The sequence below is a fragment of the Larimichthys crocea genome, chromosome VII (assembly GCF_000972845.2).
Source record: "Larimichthys crocea isolate SSNF chromosome VII, L_crocea_2.0, whole genome shotgun sequence".
NCBI lineage: Eukaryota > Metazoa > Chordata > Actinopteri > Sciaenidae > Larimichthys > Larimichthys crocea.
The window spans coordinates 7,258,214-7,276,261 of record NC_040017.1 but is presented as its reverse complement, the minus strand read 5'-3'; the positions used below and the strand labels follow the sequence as shown (position 1 = coordinate 7,276,261).

General features: G+C 41.0%; 2 protein-coding genes across 5 annotated transcripts; one reads left to right on the top strand and one right to left on the bottom strand.

Annotated features, from left to right (window-relative positions):
• Positions 1–7,882, bottom strand: pnkp (polynucleotide kinase 3'-phosphatase). Of its 4 annotated transcripts, none has more exons than XM_019256261.2 (17): positions 7,596–7,882; positions 6,608–6,654; positions 6,094–6,372; positions 5,706–6,005; positions 4,380–4,459; positions 4,175–4,232; positions 3,950–4,057; positions 3,785–3,856; positions 3,534–3,582; positions 2,839–2,909; positions 2,449–2,541; positions 2,274–2,370; positions 2,122–2,183; positions 1,822–1,931; positions 895–982; positions 724–791; positions 1–474 (listed from the first exon to the last, which is right to left on the bottom strand). In XM_019256261.2, the coding sequence occupies exons 1-17, from the start codon at positions 7,714–7,716 to the stop codon at positions 354–356; spliced, it is 1,824 nt and encodes a 607-aa protein (XP_019111806.1). In that variant the 5' UTR covers positions 7,717–7,882; the 3' UTR covers positions 1–353. The 4 variants fall into 4 exon arrangements, with proteins under 4 accessions (XP_019111806.1, XP_019111808.1, XP_027136283.1 ...); XM_019256263.2 differs by having other exon boundaries at positions 7,585–7,722; XM_027280482.1 differs by lacking the exon at positions 7,596–7,882 and adding an exon at positions 7,133–7,252.
• Positions 7,883–7,939: 57 nt separating this feature from the next.
• LOC109137865 (TRPM8 channel-associated factor homolog) lies at positions 7,940–16,705 on the top strand. Its single transcript, XM_019256258.2, has 12 exons — positions 7,940–8,152; positions 9,827–10,489; positions 10,794–11,010; positions 11,286–11,577; positions 12,890–13,191; positions 13,261–13,435; positions 13,594–13,688; positions 13,770–13,980; positions 14,141–14,377; positions 14,584–14,807; positions 14,953–15,066; positions 15,255–16,705. Exons 2-12 carry the CDS (start codon positions 9,846–9,848, stop codon positions 15,495–15,497), a joined length of 2,754 nt encoding a protein of 917 aa, XP_019111803.2. The 5' UTR covers positions 7,940–8,152; positions 9,827–9,845; the 3' UTR covers positions 15,498–16,705.
• The last annotated feature ends 1,343 nt before the right edge of the window (positions 16,706–18,048 follow it).

The following is an 18,048-nucleotide window of genomic DNA, read 5'->3' as shown; positions in this document are numbered from 1 at the left end:
TATTCTTTCCAAACTCACCATATGTAGCGCACATATATTTAGTTCCTTAGACAAACATAACAGAAATACAGTATGTGTCTGCATATTTATGGACACACTGATTTGTTCGATTAATCACTGCTTGAGTGGAAGGACCTGATTCACTGCTGCAAGTCTAGTTATCATCATCGGTCTCTGTCGTTACAGTCTGTGTGTAAGCGAATACAAACAACAAACAAACACTTGCACAGACAGCAGACAGCCCCTCAAACTTGTGTTGCTTAGATTTCACCACTCAGCTGCTTCACTGGCTGAGCTGTGCATTTTTTCAGTGTCAGAAAGTCAACAAGTGTTAGTAAAGCCAGCTGTCTTAATCAGCCCTCTGAAAACTGCCGGAAGAGGCTTTCTGATTCGCTGTCTTTGAATTTTGGTACAAAGTGGATCTGGAGGATTTCGGAGAATCCCTCAGAGAGAGCAGGAGCCACAAAGTGTTTCCTGTCCAGACAGAGACAGAGACAGAGACAGACAGACAGACAGACAGACAGACAGACAGACAGACAGACAGACAGACAGACAGACAGACAGAGAGAGAGAGAGAGAGAGAGAGAGAGAGAGAGATATTAGAGTGGCCATTACCAGTTATTAAGTTAAAGTTATTAAGTAATGTTTGAGCCTTTTTGGCACAATAAACAAATGTGTTTATAGCCAGTAAGACTGTGAGAAGAAAGGTTATTTCCTTCTTACTTGTAGCTGTGGAAAATCATATCATTGACCTTCATGTGTTTTTTGTCTGATGGTGCCATCTCACGGTACTGTGAACAACAATAATGCATTAGATAAAAAACACAAGCGAGGGTGAATAAAAAATAATAATAATAAGAAAACTGGAAAGAATGACAGTGGGTTGAGTCATACCCTGTTGTTGTGTTTAGCTTGTTCCAGAGACGCTGAGAAGTGGAAACAGCGACAGGGCACTCCCATGGCCTTGGCCACATCCACATAGCTGGAAAACACAAACAGAAGAAAATAAATGCACACACACAAGTATTTAGCATGAATCCTTTAGAAAACGGTGGCAAAGAAGGTAACACAGTGGCCTCTAGGCAGTATACTGCTGTGTTTGAACCGGGTTAAATTGGTATGAAGGGAATTACTAAAATATTGATGACTTGAGCTGGAAAGGGACACACAAGTGTTGTGTGTTAAAATTAGATTAAGTAATGAAAAACATCAAGTTATCATCATGCTCAATTTGTTGTAAAACACGTTAATGTGTTCACAAACCGATGGAAATGCTTCAGCTATTTGTTTTAACTATAGAATTTAAACATAATGTCATTTCTCTACACTACAATTTTTTTTTCAAAGCTTTTTCAATTCAGACATATAGTTATATCAACTACCACTTCGTTTTATTGTAGATACAAGCAGAACGGATTGGTCGATTCATTTTGCCAAGCTGTCGTCTGCACATTGCAGCAGAAACTCTTTGGATATCTGTTTTTCCACTCATAGCATACAGCATTGTATCCTGCTGCTGTATCCCATCAGCCATTTAGGCAGTCTATTACACCGAGCTAATACTTTGACGTGAGCGTCAATCATTCAGTCGGGTGTTTAGTCTGAAAATAGTTTGGTTTACATTCTTACCTAAGTGCGACAATCCCAGAGCTAACAATCTCCACCCTGCCTGTAAATACATCTGTCTTTTTACTCTTATGCATGTCTGTCTGCTGAAGCTTGTTTGCATAAAGTTAAGATGGATCCTGAGTATATGTGCATACTAAAACACAATAACAGCAGGGCATCCTCACAGCATGTACTGATGCAGTTGTGCTTTACCGTTTGCGAGACTCCTGGTCTGGGTTGGTGTTGTCCACGGCGACGCTGCGGCCCTCTTTCAGAGCGCGCTCACATGCCGATACACAGCTCTGCCATGAGCCGAGCGTGTCCTGACACAAAAACAAAACACAAAAGGTCGGTCACTGTGAGTCAGGAAACTATAATAAGAAGAATGATAATTATCTTCATCATCATTATTAGAATAATAAAATCTTTAACACAGTTACAAACGTCTGTGATTCCAAGAAAGTTGGGATGTTTTTTTTTAAACTTTGCCCTATCCATGGAAAATCCACTCACCCTGTTGACATATGCATAGCCCTTTGGAATGACGTGGGTGTGAAAGAAGGTGGATTTACCCGCTGTGGAGAAAGGGAAGAAGGAACAAGATCAGAATCGCGTGGTCGAAAGGGGAGATCAGAAATACGTGATACATCGTCTGCTTTTCTTACATGCAGGGAAACCCACGGCAACAATGACTTCTGTCTTGTCGGAGGTGAGAGAGGCAGACGGCGGGTCGTAAAGTGATGCTCTGTTGTCAATCTTCCTCTAAAAGTTTGTATGAATAGAAACATTAATACAAATACAGAAAAAAAACAGCAAAGCCTGTATGTTCATTGCACTCACTGGGTCAAAATTAGGCAGGCTGTAGGGGGCGCTCTTCCAGCCCAGGAAGTACTCCTCTGGGGTGTGGAACTGCAATCCAATGTTCAGAGCAAACTACAAAAACAAAAAGTTCCCACAGTTTCCTCATTAGGATATTATCAAGAAATAATTACACTTGATCTATAAATGGCATTTAAGATAACAATTAAACAATAGTTTAATAGTGCCTAGCTTGCATGAACACACACACACACACACTAACACACACACACTAACACACACACACTAACACACACACACACACACACACACACACACACACACACACACACACCCCAAGTCAAGGCAGCCAGGGGAGGAGGAGGAAGAGGAGTGTTAAACGAATGAATCAGATTAAAAATCTAGTTTTACCAGTCGGTCACTGCAGGAGAAATCCTTCTTCTTCTTCCCTGGAGCCCAGTTCTCAGGCCTACCCGCAGCATCTGTACACAGAGGTAAAGTCAGAAACTTTTGTGTCTGTGCGTATGCGCTCTTGTACTTCTGGTTTTCTGGGCATCAAATGTTTTTTTTTAAAACACTTCCTATTGTAAAAGTGATTTCTGCACTTTTAAGGGCTATATTCTATATTATTTCTGGTCTTGGGTTCTGGAGCATCCCGTTAGGTTTATATTGGGTTTATTAAGGAGTAAGGTTTTGGTGATTGATTGAAAATTTGGTTTCCAAAATGTAAATGTGTGTGTCTATTTGCATCTTTGTGATACCAGATCATTTTTATTTTTTTATATTTATTTATGGTTCTTCATGTTTTTTTTTTTTAAATAAGAGATTAAAACAGTGAGGTCAAAAAATGTAAACGGCAATATAAAATAGAGCACATGCTTAAAAACTAGACACAAATACAGCTTTGTTGCTGAATTAAACAGGATCTGGTGGCTCGAAGCTATACAGTCTCTTGATGTGTTTGCAGAAAAGCTTAGGGGCAAATCTATTTAAACACAAGCTTTACATAATGAAAGATAAAAGATGCAACTGACAACACACAGCCAGCTGTAAATATGGGAGATTTATTACTATGACCACGCCGCTTCATACCCAACCTCATTTACCTCCTACATAAAAACTCTGTGTCTGGTCAACAGCCACGCCATCATTTGCCTGAGCAGGGAACACAAACACAGAGACAACTACAGTTAAAACTACAACAGACAGTTTATTGTCAACGTACGCTGACATCAGTGAATAATGCTGTGAGGAATGACACATTGATGACACATCGCTCCTTTGACTAATCTATCTACATCAGTGCAAATACCAAGAGGTGTGGTTCCTAAATAATATAGGGTGTGTGTCTAGTTACCTTCTCACACAAGTGATTCCACATTCCCAGCACTGGTTTTCTGTAGATCCCAGGACCGGTTGATACAAACACCTAAGACACAGATGAAGAGGAGATACAAATATCAGCTTGGCTAATGTACAATACTTAGGAGAGAGATGAAAGTCAACGTACAGCATGACCGACCTGCACAGAGAGCTGCAGAGTGGCGAGGATGTCCTCCACTTTAGACTTAAAGACTTCTGGTCTCAGTTTGCCTCTAGCGATCCCCATCTGGTTGGTGAAGAACACCACCTGCAGGAAGATAGTGAGGGTATGCCAAGAAATCCGGTGATAAACAGGTGATAAACACATAAAATTCAATACTTCACTAGATATCATTAGATAATGTTACATTTTGCTCTTTCCCACCTTGTATCCTTTTTTGAGCAAGCTGGCCAGTCTTGGCTGAATCTCAGGATACAGAATCCTGGTGATATGAAATATGAAATATAATATATACAAGCTGCTGGAAAAGCTTAATGGAAAATAGATAGAGGACAAGCATTCATGACATTTTTGAGCTTTGATTCGATCAATCGATTTAAAAAGGGAAGGTTCGGGAGTGTAGACATACTTCCAGTCATCTGGTGCGGTGGGAAAGACTTTGCCAGATTTGGTGGTGATGATGCAACCATCTATGTCAAAGCCAGCAATCTGGAAAAGAACACATTGAGACACTTACATGCACTGCACTCATCACCTTAATAACCCGTGTGTGAAACTTCCACCTCCCAAATTAGGGATCACACCTCAGGAGTGATCAGAATTTGAAATACTTGAACTTTGTTTCCCAGATTTCGTTTAGGGTGACATTATTCAACAATTTTCTAGGACTTTCCAGGCCCAATACCCTCAAATTCAAGCACCTAACATGGCATAGTTTGAGACACGGCTACAGTTACAACAAATGATGCAACTGCAGGAGAGATACATGGATGATGGGACATAACCTATTAAAAGTAAACAATATATATCAAAAAGAACTTTCAAGGATTACCAGAACCTGTGGGAACCATTAGTGAAGCCTGATAATCAGGCGCGCAGATAGGTTTGAGAAACTGGGGGGGACGCAATGACGCAATAGTCTTTTGCTTTTTTGTTGTCCTTCTCATCATGCCATGCCGTGCTGAACGTGCAGCTAGCTGTCCAAGTGATCAGTTGGTAACCGTGGCAACCAAAGTCGACGACGACTCCACACTCTTTGCTGCACAGTCCAAACGAGTCACTTGCTTGATGCGTACGCGTTGTTACACACAACGCATGCACATCAGCACACACCTCAGTAAACCAAATATTATGTTAATTCATATTTTGGTTTCCTCGTGATGCTTGAATCAGAAGATTTGAAGAAGACAAAGTTTTAAAAAAAAAACAAAAAAAAACAAAACGTTAAGCTACATAAAAGTGGGTGGGACGGATCTACGGTCATTCAAAAGTGGGTGTGTCATGACACACCTGACACACCCACTATCTGCGCCCCTGCTGATAATACACTTCTGTATTAGTTAGAACAAAACACAACAAAAGTGGAAAACAATCTAACATTGTTTAGAGAAACTTTATTTGTCCTGCAAATAAAGTTTCTCTAAACAATGTTAGAGCTTCTCACGTTCTGTGACTGGCAGATGATGCTCCATCAAACACAAACTCAAGTTAAAGCTGCAATTAATTAATTACCTGATTATTATCCTGATCATTTTGGATTTAAATGTTTTTAATTATCTGTTGTTTTCTCCACCCAGCAGTCCAAAAACCCAAATATGTTTTATAGTGAGACCTAAATTAAATCAATTTAAAACAGACAATTTCATTTTAAAAAAATCACGCTGCAACAATACTGTGTAATTCTCTGACGTCAGACTATGAAATAAATGAATAAAGCGGGTGAACCAGGTCCCACCTTGTCACTCCCTTTGACTCCAGCAGCAGTGTAAAGCATCAGGTTGCCAATCTGCTGCCAGCTGCTCTTTAGACAGCCCTTTGAAGACGACGGCGGTGATGAAGATGATGAAGGCTGGGTGCTGTTCTTCCGCTCTGTCGTGGACTTCTCTGCCAACCGCTGCAGCTGCCTGAGCTTCTCCTCTGCTAGTCTCTCCTCCTCTTCCTCTTCCTTCATCTGTCTATCTGAGGCCTCCTCGTCTCTTCTTTGGCGCTTCACCTCGGCGTGGCCCCTCTGTGGGCTCAGTCGTCTTTTAGACGGCTAAACAGAGAGATGCGTGTATGAGCAAAGACAAAACATAAAATAAAACCTCACATTTTAAAACAATGATCAAACAGAGCCAAATTACCTTCATGGGAGAGGTAGAAAAGAAATCCTTGATACTGCGCTTGGGATTTGGACTCGACTGTGCCTCTTTGTCTTGCCCATTTCCTCCACCCTTCATCTTGTCTGCAGGCTTTAGTCCTCTCCTTGCAGCTGCGGAGGCTGCTCCGTTTGAGCTCAGAGAGTAGTGCAGTTTAAATGGATGGTTCTGGTTTACCAGGTAGAGGGTACCTCCATGGCTGAGTTTACCAGACTGACCCCGGCCCAGTTTCTCGTTGTCGAGGAAACTGGGATTTGGACCCAGCTGTGGAAGAAAACAGTACATGAGTGGACATTGGCCTGCAGCAAAAGTTAGATAACTAGGGTGTGTCTAGGCATTAAAAGAGAGGTTCATTCCCAACAGGTTTTCAGACACAGTAACATAACTTCTGTTTTGATTGTGCGGGGCCAAATATTAACTCTCTCTGGTGGAGAGTTTCACAGGCACTAACTGACTTAGACTGCAACAATGGATTTGGCTTAAGGGCTTGTTTTCATACCTGAGTAACAACCGCATCCTGGTCTGCGTAGCAAGCCACCACCTTCACTGAAAGAAACATAGATTTTTCCAAATACACTCACAGACACACCCACATTGCAGTTTTTAACATTCATTTAGAACTGAAACAATTAAGACAACTAATATACAACACGTTTCATAGTTTAAATAAATGTTTAAATTACATTTACAAGGTTCAGGTTCAGCATGTAACTATTAGCAGAAATGGAATATAACAGACATAACATAGTTTTCAGTGATATATAATAACATTATAACCGGTTATCTTTTTATTATTTTAAAATGATCTAGACATGGAGTGGGTCCTCTTACATGAAGTCTGCCATCTTGTGTAGCGTGTAGCTCGTAGAAGAAACATTTGCTAGTTGCTAAAAGCCAACTGTTTCACGGTTTGTTTGTGAAGTTTTAGTAAGTTAAAGGTCGACAAATGGAGGATCATACTTATTATGTAGCACGGGGAAAAGCAAAGGGAGCAGCAATCTTTGCATTAAAGTGTTTTACTTACATGCAGAACCAGCTGGCTAAAGTCAACAAATACACCAACACAATGCAGAACAGGTTACAGTGACATTCACTGCAAGGTATTTAATTAAATGCAATTTCTAAAGGGACCTCAGTAGCGTCAACAGGCTGTTTGGGTGGTTGCTGGCTTCTCCTACGCACTTACAATGGGAGGGGACTGATTGCAATTTTAAATCTCGCCACTAGGTGCCACTAAATCTTACACACTGTCATCTTTAAGCAATGCTTTTCTGACACTATTTAATTTAATATGCACACTACTGTGGCATATGCATAATATATTATCACGAATACATAATGTATAACAACTTATGAAGAATGTGCGCGCACGAGTCAAATAGCTGATTTTTTTTTTTTTAACTACGAGTCTCGTGCAAAATCCGTCGGTAAATAGCCGCCCCGCGCGCGTGCAGCCTCGCTATATTTGCGTCGTACTTTTTCCTCACCCTGGTGTCTGGAGCATTTCTTGTCTGCGACCCCGGTGTCCGGACCTCGGCCCAGAATCACAGCCCGTCCGTTCTCCAGTGAAATCCGAGGTCCGGACGGGCTGACGAGCGAACACGACATGTGAGCGAGCTGCACGTCTTCACTACTGACGGCGTGTTTGTGAGCAGAAACACTCACATTAAACACGTATCCCGGCTTGTAGCTGACATGCTGCTGCTGTTTTAAACACAGCTTCTTTGTGTCTGCGTGTAAACAAACCGGCTGGGAGCTGCTTTGCAGAGAGCACCAGTGATGCTTCAGAAAAAAACTCCCGTCTAGAAACGTGTCTCATTTGAAGTTTCCGCCCATGGCGTTAATTACCTCTCTCTTTCAACAACAAACACAGTCCCACATAGCGCAGGTTTTTTTTTATTTTTTATTTTTTTATTTGCTGAGCCGTGTGCATTCACGTGAGTCCGTGAGGTGAAGTAAGACAGTATATATATCCCTTCATCCACCCAGCCAGCCCGACAGAAATCGAAGAAGGAAGCTAAGATCAGGACGAGAGTACTTACAGGTATGAGCCTGTTATGACTTTTGAATTCAACTTTAAATGTATGATGAATATTATAAATAACATAATCCGTTTCTCCATAACAGGATGTCCGGGTTAATTATTACTCGTGCAGGCTGGTGGAATGGAGAAACTCTGTAGTTTTGTTTGTTTTATTGGCACTAGAGATGGTTAAAACTCAAAACATACGTAATAACTTTTCGTTTACTGTTTGTTAACAACTGGCGCTGGCATTTATTTCATTTATTATTTATGTATTTTTGTTATACTTGTTCTTATACTTAAATAAATAAATAAATAAATAAATAAATATATAAATAAATAAATAAGGTAGGATGTAGACAGCTTTGCCTCAGAATTAAAAACAAGTTGATTTGATTTCAGGGGGTGGACACAGGGGACATGTCCACTGCACTTTTTCAAAGGACCGATTTGGTCCCATGCAGTTTTTACCGTCCAAAAACAATGTTACGTTATAGTAAACAGAGACACGTCACGCACTAGGACCAAGCGTGTGTGTGTGTGTGTGTGTGTGTGTGTGTGTGTTTGGTAATTAGGCGCAGCCAGGATGTCTAAAAGTGGACATAAGTGTGATAATTCCCAGGCCCAAGTGTGTGCATCAAGTCTAAGTTACTCAAAGAAATGCGTTATACCCATCCGGCAACACCTTCACTGGCTCCCACTCCCTTATCAATTACAAAGCTCTCAATAATCTTGTAAAGAGTTTTATTGAAAGTGCTGATAAATAAAATGTTTTATTATTATTATTATTATTGTTATTATTATTATTATTATTATAACCGTAGAGCCTCAACAATGCAAAAGCTTATATTTAATGCCAAAGAGATACACTTATTTTCGTGCATTATTTTTATGTTAAAAGGCAGCAACTGTTTGAAAAAAACACCAACAATGAAAGATTTAGAGAAAAATGCAAAACCTCGGATTACAAATGCGATTTTGTACATCTATATTCATGATAATTGTGAAACTAAGTTTTTTCCTCTATAACCAATCATCAAAATGAATGATTGTTGCACCCCAAATTGTCCCACTGTTCATGTCATGCATCAATATATTTTTGTCAGGTGACAGATAGTAGAGATGCAGAAGGAGAGGCTGGAGTCACTCAGTGAAGTTGACTAACAAGGTGAAACACAGAATTGGGTGATAATGTTTTGCTACATGCTTTACAACCAGTCAAACCAAAAAAAGGAACAGTAAACTTAAAAGTAGCAATAGAAAACTAGAAGAACTACTGGAAAACACAGTGAACTGAAAAAAATTAGAGTTTTATTAAAAATACCTACCTGCGAGCGCACGGTGCTCCTTTTCAGTGGAAACTGAAAGATATTCCGATTACAATAATATAATATACAATATAGAAAAGTTCCTTATCATTTGAACCAGTCTATTGATCATCAAAACATATCTATCGTTTATGTGATGTAGGCAGATCAAAGTATGTGTTATTGCAAATTGATCTAACTCATTTGGAATACTACCTGATTTTTTACTGATCCTATATATTTTCTTCTATAAAACATGCTGAGGGTTTTGTTCCTACACAAACGTTTGTCACCAAATCAACCTTGTCAAAGCAGGTGACAGATTATTTTTGTTTATCGATTTAAATCTCTTTCTTATATTTAACTTGACGCATCTTTCAATCTTCAGAGCATCCAACGTTTTCACCATGTCCTATCCCACACAAAACCACCATGAAAGTGCCTACATGTCTTTGATGAAAGGCTTGAGCGAGCTGAACCTCCAAGGCAGTACTGTTCCCAGCGACCTAGTTCTGACTGGAGACCATGCATTTCCTTTAGCAATGAACAGTCAAGGCCACGTCCTGATGGCTGCCTCTCTGTACGGCTCTGGAAGGATTGTGGTCCTGGGTCATGAGAGCTACCTGACTGCCTTTCCTGCTCTCATAGAGAACGCTCTGATGTGGCTGCAAGGAGATGGATCTGACAACCTGTGTGTGGGGGTCCACAAAAATGTTATGGGAGTTGCTGATAACCTCAGCAACTCCGTCTTCCAAGCCAAAGTTGTCGAGGCCTACAGTGACAACCTGGGTGTAGGTGTGTATGTGACTGATGCCTACAGTGTGGGTGCGAACGTGAAGGACCTGGTGGCATTCATGAAAGCTGGAGGAGGAGTGCTGATAGGGGGTCAGGCGTGGAGTTGGGCTGCAGATCACCCTAAAGAAAACACGCTGCTTCAGTTTGAAGGAAACAAAGTTTCAGCTGTGGCAGGGATCTACATCTCTGATCATCGGGGTGAGGCAGAGTGCCTGCCTGTCTTCCCACAGATTCCATCCTCCTGGATGTCTGCAGTGTGAGTGTATACTGTACTTCTCTTTATTACACATTTAGAAAAGCTTTGATCTGAAAACTCTGCACACATTTGGGCATCCTGTTATGTCAGTATTATTTATATTAAAGTATCACTCCTTTGCTGAAGCCATCTCATTTAAATATTTACAATGATACAAATTGTTTACTATAGCAAACGTAGTAATTGTTAACTGTAGTGAACTGCACTATGCGTGGTTTGATTCAGGCCAGGCACCTTCCATATCACAACCTCAAATACAAACTAGACTGTATCTCTCTCTCCCTCTTCCCCATTTCAAATACAGAATCGGTAAGGATTTTGAGGATGACCTAGAGTTCTTACTCAAGGGTGTGTCAGAGTTTGACCTCCAAGGTGGATCAATTGCTTCTGAAGTTCTGGTCCACGGCCCGCTAGCCTTTCCCATTGGGACCACAGGCGATGGACGAGCATTCCTGGCGGGAGCCTACTATGGGCAGGGACGGGTCATTGTGGTTACACATGAAGGATTTCTAGGACGAGAGGTAGTTTTTATATTAAAGACTGGTTTAAGAATTTCTGCCTTTTTGAGTCTACTTGAGCACATAATGAGAGTTTGCTCATATGATATGTTTCATACCAACACTATGAGCAAATTGTCCTGTGTTCAATTTAACTCACAAAGGCAGAAAATGTTAATTACTAAAATGTGATTACTTGTGATTTTATTTTTACTTTAAGAGATGTGCGCTGATCTGCCAAATCTTTTTGCGTGACTAACAAACTCCTGCCTTTCTTTCAATAACTGTCTTTATCACAGACACTGGCTCCATTTTGGATCAATGCCATTCATTGGTTGGATGAAGGCCGGCAGGGGGTCGTTGGTGTAGAGCCCGGCTACCTAGTCGACACCCTCAGCAAATCAGGGTTAAACTGTGAGAAGTCAAACTTCAGGAAAGACCTGAGTGTGTTTGTGTGTACAGCATACAGAGATGATCATGCACAGGAAATCCAAGACTTTGTGGCAGAGGGAGGAGGCCTGCTGATTGGTGGACACGCCTGGTACTGGGCACAGACACACCATGGGCAAAACGCATTAACAGATTTCTCAGGTACGATAACACACCACAAGTTTGATTATATACTGGCAGGTTCATTCCATCATAATATGACATAATGCTTCTTTCTAAGATGTGCGTTGTACAGTATGATGGCCAGGGGGACGAAAGAGTTCTTAAGTCTATTTGTGGAACAGGATTGAGACAGCAGACTGCCACTGAACACACTCCTCTGCTTGATAAAGGTGTTGTGCAGAGGGTGACGGGCATTGTCCAGTATGGACAGCAGTTTGTACAGGGTCTTTCTCTCTGTCAGTCATAAGAGAGTCCAGCTCTGTGCCCACCCCTGAACCAGCCCTCCTCACTAGTCTGTTCAGTTGGGATGGCTATTGCACCGAGCTGAAAAACACATAACACATCAGCCGGGAGCAAGCTTGGAGTCAGCTTAGACAAACAGACCATGGTAGACATGTAAATCAGGCTCAGGAACGAAAAACAGATGTTCTAGAGAATTATTACATAGAGGTACATACAAATGAAACATAGGGAATGCAGGTTCAGATATAATACAGTATATGAATGATAGAAGGAAAAATGCAAATATGCTTCTAAGAAACCAGCAGACTGAATTACTACAAACAGTTAGCTACAGTTAGATGAATATAGGTTGGGTTATGCTCAAAAATTTGTAGTTCATATGACATGTCATCTAACCACAGTGCAAAAGTGTTTGAACATTGGGTTAATGGTGCACACTTCAGGACAGTTTTTTCTGGGAAGGCATTCATAGTGTTGCACTGGGCTGTACCTTTTGGAATGCAAGGTAGGTACTGGGACTGGAGGAGGTGGTTAGAGACATGAAAGACAGGTTTTTATGGAGTGCACAGCTGAGGGAGTCTAACCAGTCTAGAGTAGAGACAGAGGGGAAACTGGCCTGGACACTAGTCAGCCTCAACCTATTATCAAAACACTGGCTTGTTTGTATTTCTTTAAACCAATCACACTCTTGCATGTGGGAAGGCGGGCCCTGGTATTAAAATAGCTAAATTCTTGGGGGGAATAAACAACAACAACAGCTGTGTGTGAGATCTGTATGTGTGAAGTATCTTCAATCTGCATTTTTTGGAATGGCCAGCAGGGAGCATCACACTGCTGTAAAATATCAGATTGCATTGAGCTTGAATGAATGAATGAATCAAATTGTATTATTTATTTTTTTTTTTGGTGTAATTATGTGACTGTTTGAAAACCAAAAGTAGAAACCAAGAGCAGCCCAGCTTGCAGTATGTTAACGGCCAGCTCTGCTATAATAATTTTAACACTAGAACACAGTAAATGAAATTAGGTTTGCTGAAATGTCTTTCAGGAAACAAGATCCTGAACAAAATGGGCTTGAGTCTGTTGGGGGCAACAATTGGTGGAGGATTATACAAGGCCCCTGTTCCCAGCCAGGCCATCAAAGACACCTACCACTTCCGCCACCTTCTACATTGCTTCGCTGGCCATGTAAACCAGGGGAAGGAACTCAGCAAGCATGAAGAGGAATGTCTTACAAAGCTGGGCCAGGACTGTGCCAACTACTTGCACATGAATGCTCATGACTCCTCCTACTATGCACAAGTGGTGTCCACTCTCACCGACATTGTAAAGAAGTCAGGCATGCCACAGGTGAGGAGACAAAATAACATGAAAACTGATCAACATCCTTCATAACATTAACATTCATTTTCTTCCAAGGTGAGTGACAGCTGCCCTGTGAAGAGTCCCAAAGACCACCTGCTCCTCAATGTGGCGACAGAGGTATACAAGGTTTCCAAGGATCCTGATGCCCTACTGCCCTACCTCATCAAGCATAATCCCTTGATGCCTGTTGTCTACAACCACAGAATCAAGATTAATGTGAACACAGCAGGTCAAACTATTTAGATTCATTACATTATATTTATTATTCATGCACTTTCATTGATCTCACTGTTAAAAAGGAGAAAGGTAAAATATGTCTTGTAGATTTTATACATAAAATACTGTAGCATAAACATTGCTGTTGCTGTGTGTGTTTGTGTGTATTAGAAGGGGACGAGTGGATCAGTACAGGTCTCTACCTCTCTCCTGGTATGAAGACCTACATGGCCATACCACCAGAGATTGTCAACAAGGATTGGAAGGTACTGTAATAAATATAAATAATTAGCTAGATTAGGCCCCAACACTTATAATCTGTAACACATGTTCCATGTCTTCCTCAGATCCAGATTGGTTGTCAAACAGACAGACTCAGTTCTCAAGAGTTGAAGAGAGCACCATGTGTTCATGAACGATTCACTGTTGACTCAGAGATGATGCAAGTGTGGAACCTGTGGGGAGGACTCATCTATCTGATAGCCCCACCCAAAACACAAGTGAATGGGATGGAGGCCACAGTGCAGATGGCTGTACCAGCACCATATTACAAATCTGGTGAGTATGCAGTTTCTATTCATTAAACCTGATAGAAAAGACTAAATGTATTTTCTCTGTTTTGAACCCTAACCCATCCATTAAACCTGTTTTAATTAATAATTAAACAAATTTAAATTCAATTCTGAATACACACATCTCCGAACTTTGTTCTTTCCAGGTGTGACAACAGCTGCTGAGTGGTCGTTGCTCCGCAAAGCTCCTGCACCATGGGCAGAGTTGGAGTTTGACAACATCATCCTGACTGTACCATCCGATTATGTTCGTAACCTGGAGTGTCCTGATGAGTTGGCAGCGCACTGGAATGAGATCATGAAGGCCGTTGCTGACCTGGCTGCTAAACCACACAAATTTCCCCGGAAAGAACGCTTTGTCACAGATGTGCAGATTTCCCATGGTAAGCCCTAAAGCCCATGGCTCCCGTTACTTATTTGCTCCTTGATAATCCTGAGGGATGGAGCCTGTGCCAACGTACGCTGGGTGAAAGGCAGGGGGCACCACGGAGTGTTGTGACAACACATGCTAATATAGAGACATTTGCATTATAATGTGATCCTTCTCAAATACAAATACAAAACTCTCAACATCTATTTCTTCGTCCAGGTTGGATGCATGCAGGTTATCCTGTCATGGCATACAAGGCCTCAGCACCTGAGCTGGTCGGCGTTACCAATGCTCGGAGCAAAGGTATTTGGGGCCCCATCCATGAACTGGGACACAACCAGCAGAGAAGCTGCTGGGAGTTGCCACCCAACACCACAGAGGCTACATGCAACCTGTGGTCAGTGTATGTGCATGAAGAGGTGCTCGGGATCAACAGGGCAAAGGTGGAGTAAATTAAATTTACAAGTTCAGAGAATTTGCGGAACACAACCTCTCTTTTCTTGTTTTATGCTAAGAAACATTTTTTTTTCACTTTACACGTGGATTCTCGTGTTTCACAATTGTACCATTTCACCTTGTGCGTTGCAGGCTCATCCATGTTTGACTGTAGAAAATAGAAACAGTCGAATAAAGGAGTATGTTGAGGGAGGCAAGAAAATCAACAGCTGGTCAGTGTGGCTGGCTCTGGAGACATATTTGCAGGTGTGAGAGAATTCCTGTAAATTAACACCTGCAATGAAATGAAAAGGTTGAAGAAATTCAAAAAAAGACAGAATGACACATGTTTGGTTCTCATTACACACCAGGCAACAAAAACATTGGATGTAAAATGGAGAGCTATCATTGCTTCATTTTCACTCTTTCCTCTTCCTCTGTCCTCGTCCATGCAGCTCCAGGAGAAGTTTGGCTGGGATGGTCTGAAGAAGGTGTTTGCTGCCTACCACCAGATGAGCAACTTTCCAAAAAACAATGAAGGAAAGATGAACCTGTATGCTGAGACTTTCTCCAAGACTGTGGGGTTGAACCTGACTGGATTCTTCAAGGCCTGGGGTTGGCCTATCGAAAAAGCCACTGAAGAGAAACTCTCCAACCTGCCTCCGTGGAGTGACCATCCCATGGCCCAGTATGTCTGAACTTCAAACTGCTGCAGATTAAAAGTGTAGTGGGATGGGTTCAGTGATGATATATTTAACATTAATTATTCAATAGGAATTTAACTGACTTTCTTTTCTCTTTTGCTGCTCTTGTTTTGTGCAATATTTCCAAAAGGAAACGGGAGTTACATAGTTGTCTGGATATATACAGCTTTTAAATTCTTTATCATCTGAAGATGAATTAGAAAAACAGCTGAAATGTTTTATTTGAAAAAGCAGCATCTATATCTCTGCTACTTGCTTCACTTTACCTGTCTCAATCCCTCGTGCTTAACACTACTGTAACTTGTGCCTCATTATGGTGTTATTTACTTTGACAGTACCAGTAAAAGTCACTTACAAGAAAATGGGTTTTGTCAAAATAACCCTACTTTTCTTATGCCTGTGCACATTGAATAATATTCTCTACTGCCTAATCTTAATATTATGAGCAACAGTCTTATAACTATATCAGATGAACACCTGTCTAATCTAATGTGTAATTTAACTACAATAATATTTGCTTTTACTCTCAATGGATGTCAAAGACCCCACACATGACAGCACAGAGGTGAAAGATCACTGTGCGAGTTTGAAAAACATTGGTTCAACCATTTTTGCAAGCAGTGTTGAACCAATGTGAAATTGGTGGTCAGATCAATGGAAAAAACATACAAACACCAGTGGGATCCATTCCAGTCCAGAAGGGTTCAAATACTTAGTTATAGACTTAGACATGATAAAGTCAATGCATGGAAAGTGTTACATGCTAGTAGTGATTGATTGGTCACTCGGTATTATGTTGAATTAGTTCATCACATCACTGTCCTTGCTTTTCTGGGTGTATTGTTCAACAAGATAAATATCACATTGTCTCTTGACTCCTCATTTTCGCCACCACAGCACATAGATTTCAGAAATTGTAGATAAAAACTAATTAACTAACTAATTTCATGCAATGAATCTGAACTTTAAACCTTTTCATTAGTCATTGAAAACGCTATCTGATAGCCCCACCCAAAACATGGATGGACGGGTTCAGGGTCACTGCACCAGCACCATATTACAAATCTGGTGAGTCTGTGAGTAACAGTCTATAACTATATATGATGAACACCTGTCTAATGTGTCTAATGTGTAAATTTTCTACAGTGATATTTGCTTTAACTGTCAATGTCTAAGACCCAAATAAACAAGTGCAAATACAACTGAACACTTTAATTCATTTCATTTCTAATATGAACAATATTAATAGCTGTACTTATCAACGTTTGCGATTGAGAGCGAACCTTCAGTTTAGATTTTTTTGCTCACAATAGAAAGAGAAAGGGAATTTTTTGTTTTTCACCATTTCCTACAGAAATGCACACCATGACAAAGAAAAACACATAGATGTGCATAACACAGACACGTGATAATGTTAATGCAGCCTTATGAGTCTCTCCCTACCACAAAAAACAAAACAAAAACATGTTTCTGTAAAGGTATTAGATTTCTCAAGTGAGATTTCACAATCAATCCGTCATCACTGCAGTCTTGCCGCCAACTTACAGTACAGTATATTGAGTTTTACTGGTTGAATGAACAGGTTTCTTTAAATATCAGAGTCAGGTTGTTTTTTTTTTATCCCACGTTTAAGCCATAGGCTACTGAAACAATCACAGTGTTGACAGACGGGTGTTGTAGTCTATTCTGTCCAGTGATATGTAACCTTTCTCTTAATCTAACTCTCTTAATTAACCTCAGTCTTTGGCTTTTTATGACTGATGCCCTCCTGCCATGGCCTGATCTGTGTGTTTTGTATTAAAAAAAAAAATCTTCTATGATGGTGTGTGTGCAGGAGGGGAAGTGGATCATACAGGTCTCTACTCTCTCTCCTGGTATAAAGACCTACATGTTTGAGACCCTAATTGCATCGGGGGGTTACCCGTGCTAGGTTCTCACTTGCTTACTAGTAGGGGACCTGTAGCCTGCTGAGGGAGGGCTGCTTTAACCTGTTGAGAAACTTGAGACAACATACCAGAGAGCAGTTTACAATACTCCATCATGTTATCATCACACAAAGAGGTGGGTGGCAGTCTGTCCCTATAGGGGTCCATGCCAACATTAGGAGGACGTCCAGATAGGATCTCAAACGGACTGAGTTTCACCCGACTTCTCTGTCTCATTCGCATGTAAGACAAAACAATGGGGAGTGCATCCGTCCAGGACAAACCTGTTTCTTCACATTTAGCAAGTTTTGCATTGAGCGTACCATTCTCTCTCTCCACTGCTCCCCCACTCTGTGGATGATATACACAATGTTTTTTCATATCAAGCCTAAGAACTGTCCCCTGCCTCCACTGCAGCGTTTACAGGTGTGCCGTTATCACTACTATGATTCTTGATGGAATTCCCCATCGGGGAATGATTTCTGTTAACAGCCTGGGTGACTGCATGGCTGTTGGCATGTTTGGCTGGAAAAGCTTCCACCCACTTAGACCACATACTACCATCACTAGACAATACTTTCTCCCTTGTCTGGTTAGTTTTCTATAAAATCCATCATTAA